The sequence below is a fragment of the Temnothorax curvispinosus genome, unplaced genomic scaffold, assembly GCF_003070985.1.
Source record: "Temnothorax curvispinosus isolate PA1 unplaced genomic scaffold, ASM307098v1 QBEX01001923.1, whole genome shotgun sequence".
NCBI lineage: Eukaryota > Metazoa > Arthropoda > Insecta > Hymenoptera > Formicidae > Temnothorax > Temnothorax curvispinosus.
Genome location: NW_020211703.1, coordinates 1641 through 5628, shown reverse-complemented (window position 1 = coordinate 5628; position 3988 = coordinate 1641). Strand labels below are relative to the sequence as shown.

Below are 3988 nucleotides of genomic sequence, written 5' to 3'. Positions count from 1 at the left end.
ACCAGAGCAAAGAGTTGCTTTTACATTGCGGTATATGTTCGGATTACTCGTAGTCTAACAATACATATGTGTAAAAACAATTTGGCAATTAATATTATAATATTGATTTGATAATGATGTTACAGATTTCTGATTGGAGGCAAAGTTCCAGCAGTTGCTTTTGCCTATCTAATGTTGGTTTATCAACAGTACATAAAATAATTAAAGAGACGTGTGACGTATTTGAAAGACTTTCTTGGTCCTATCTATCAACAAACTCCTTCAAGAGAAGAATATTTACAAATTGCTGAGGGTTTTTGGACATTATGGAATTTTCCACATTGCTTGGGGGCAATTGATGGAAAACATGTCGATGCTCAATGCCCCCCTAATTCTGGTACGCTGTACTTTAATTATCACATACGGTACAGCATCGTACTTTTGGCTGTGTGTGATCACAATTATCAATTCACTTTGGTGGATATTGGGTCAATGGGGAAGAACAGTGATGCGAGAATTTATGGGAACACCCAGTGAACACATTTCATAACGGCAATATAACATGGAAGTTACATGTAATATCACAATGTTATTCTTGTGATATCATAACATGGAAGAAACATGCAATTTAACATTTGTTATATGCAGGTAATATAACTGTTATACATTTTTTTTGGCGTTACAGTTATGTAACAAAAATTGTGTAATTGTTACGTAACACGCTTGGATCAATGTTAGTATAACTAGTAATATTCTGGTAATATTAATGGAGTGTAACGGAATAACATATACAATATAAGACTGTTGATTTGCTTACTGCTCACGTTTTTCTTTGTGCCCAGGCTTTTAAACCCTGCATCGTTTTATTTTGCTAGAGCTAATAATGATCTGCGCTTTTCATCATAAATTTTCGATTGTTTTTAAATATATATATCTTGTTTGAAAGGTTTAATATTGTGCAGAGGCCCTTTAGTTTGCCTTAAGGCAAAAATTATGATTTACAAAATACATAATTTATAATTAATAATTATTAATAATTTACAAGATATTTCTAATTTATATGATCAATTTATATAATCATCCATCCATATCGGTAAATAACGTAATTAATCATCATGATGCATATTACCATTACATGTACCATTTTAGTAGAATGCATTTACGTACTGCTTCTATGTACATATAATAGATATAATGTCAATATTAAAAATTTGTGCAGCTATATACTCTTTTTAAACTTAATTTGTTTCTCAAGATAATTTTTGAAAAATTATATATTTGCGCTGGTTGTGACATATGTAGACTGTATATAACACTTACATCAAATTAAGAAGTAGCCTACCACGTAAGGCAGTTGGCTCACGATCCAGAGGTCCCGAGTTCGAATCCCACCAAGGTAAGTGTGTTTTTTAAATACGAGAAAATATTTATAATCATAGACTGCATCTTAAGAAACAAATTTAATTAGTTATAAAATGGTAATAAAATCTCGAAAAAAAAAATATTTTTTACGCTCATTATTACAGCTAGTACAACAGTTGGTGTAACTGTTACGTAATAGTTAAATAACACGTTATGTAACATGTTATATTGCTGAGTCAGAAATTGTAACTTACATGTAAGTTACATGTAACACTCTGGTTGATATAACCTGTTATATTCGGTTACATTGCCGTTGCATTGCTACTATATTACTGTGTTCATTGGGATCTGTGTAAAGAAACTGCACTGCATTTTCATCAGATTGATTTAATTTTAACCATGCAGTCAGCGTAGTATTTCGATTAAGCTCTCTTTGAGCAGCTTGCTCTTCATTTCCCGCTCGAAAATAAACCATTTGGCGATTAGGCAAATGAACTGCCAGTCTTATGACTGTGTGAGACTTCATGAACAGATCATATCCGTTCAGTCTCCACATTGCTTCTGGAGCACTGACATATCTTGCATTCAGGAATGAGTTAACTTCATCTATTCTAATGAATCTTGTGCCATCTCGTGCTTGTACTTCAATTGCAGCACAGTCAAATCCTTTATGAATATATTTGTATAAATATTTTACTCTCTTCACTGATGAACATATTTCCAAATTTATATGTCGATTATATTTCATTATTAAATATGGTGAATATGGGACCACCCATCGATTGTCAATTTTTTTGCCTCTGACGATGTATTTTTTCTCAAAATTTCTACGTTGATACATAGGATATCCATTCACATTAGCATTAGTTTCTTCAAGAAATTCTTTTGGAAAACCTTTTAAACATTTTCCATCTTCCCCAGTGCAAGGATATCTCATTGAGGGATCTCCACATGGACCGTGAATCATATGTTTCAAATCTTTTTCATTAAGTTCTCGATATCTTTCTTCGTTAGGGATTTCAGCCCATACCATCATGTCAATGACTTCTTGAAGTCGTGGCTTATCTTCATCACTTAACATTGCAAATAAATGCAAATGTGGAAGCCCTCTTTTTTGAAACTCAATCACGCCTGCATAAGCTATAATATTTCCAAAAATTTTATTTTGGATTAAATCCTTTAAAACTTCTTTAACATCCAAGTTAAATGTTTTAGCAACTAAATCAGGTTGAAACTCTATTAGACATCCATCAAGGTTATTCTTAATTTCTGGACATTGAGGATTGCAAGTCATGGTAAGAAAAATGTCTGGTTTACCAAACTTTCTGACCAAAGACATAGCATCTTGGTATCTTTCTTGCATGTTCCTTGGACTGCCCATAAATAAAGATGGTAATATTACAGGTATACCAACTGTAATTCCTTCATTTTGTGCTCGATTATCAAGATGATCCATTAATCCGGGATAAAGTTCAGCTCTTAATTGAAGTTGATTCAATTTAATATAATTAAGTCTATTGGCTTCAGTTTTCATATATGCATCAAGTATAAATTGACATCTCAATTTTCCTGCCCTTTTAAATTGGCTAAATTCGACTCTTGGTGCCAGCAAATGAGCATAATAATCCATTTGACTTATCTTAAATCCTGGATATTTAGGATTATTTGATTTAAGTTCTGAATGCCATCCATCGTTACGTTATATCCATCGTTATATGGATATAACAATGGATAACACATTGGATCACATCTTTTATCCAAAATTGATATTTGTTGTACATCGTTCGAATTTTTATTATAAATTCTAATGTCTCTTTCAAATGGAGGTTCACCATCTACATTCTGAAAGACCACAGCTATTTCATTAGCTTGTGGAGCATTGTATCTTCTTTGATCATGTTGAGGATCTTTTCTAAATGACAACATTAAATTTATTGTTTTATTGCCTATTGGATTCAGATCTTTTTCAACGACGCATCATCTTAAAAGTTTTTGCAAATTCATTACATTGAACCATAAAACATGACAAATCTTTCATTATTTCTGGATCACATTCTTGATTAGATTTATTATTCATTCTATGATTTACAGCTTCTTCTGTATCTAAAAAGTAAAGTTGTGCAAATCGCGGAGCTTGCCCATCCGCTGGGCGCATTGCCGTCGAGGTCAAGTGATGATATTGCCCATGAATTTTTAAACAATAAGGATCATTGTTCACAACATCCAATGGATTTCTATTTCCCGGAACACCCATGGAAGCCATAGCTAAAGCGCTGTTATATGAACGAATATTACTAAAGAAATTTTTTGATACATAATTATTTCCCATGTATAATTCTCTAATAAAATCAGGACGATTTATTGGTTTTAATTTAAGCTTTAAAATATAATGGCGAAAGAAATTTATTATTCTGTTTTAATTTAAGCTTGCCCTTTTGGCAACAATATGTAAATTTTCCATCTTTAGATTTTTCACATGCAAAGTTTAACGATTTGCAAAATTGACATTCTACATTCATGTGGCCATGTGTATAAACTGGCACATTTATTTCATGTCCCTTGAAAATTAGCGCAATGTGATGATTTAATTGTCTAGCTTGGTGCCTTTCCTGAGCATGTCTCTGGACATCAGCTTTGAGTCGTTGAG

General features: G+C 32.4%; 1 protein-coding gene across 1 annotated transcript; it reads right to left on the bottom strand.

Annotated features, from left to right (window-relative positions):
- Positions 1-1633: 1633 nt before the first annotated feature.
- LOC112468708 lies at positions 1634-3604 on the bottom strand. The gene is made up of 3 exons (XM_025038002.1): positions 3480-3604; positions 3174-3253; positions 1634-3018 (listed from the first exon to the last, which is right to left on the bottom strand). The coding sequence occupies exons 1-3, from the start codon at positions 3602-3604 to the stop codon at positions 1634-1636; spliced, it is 1590 nt and encodes a 529-aa protein (XP_024893770.1).
- Positions 3605-3988: the final 384 nt, after the last annotated feature.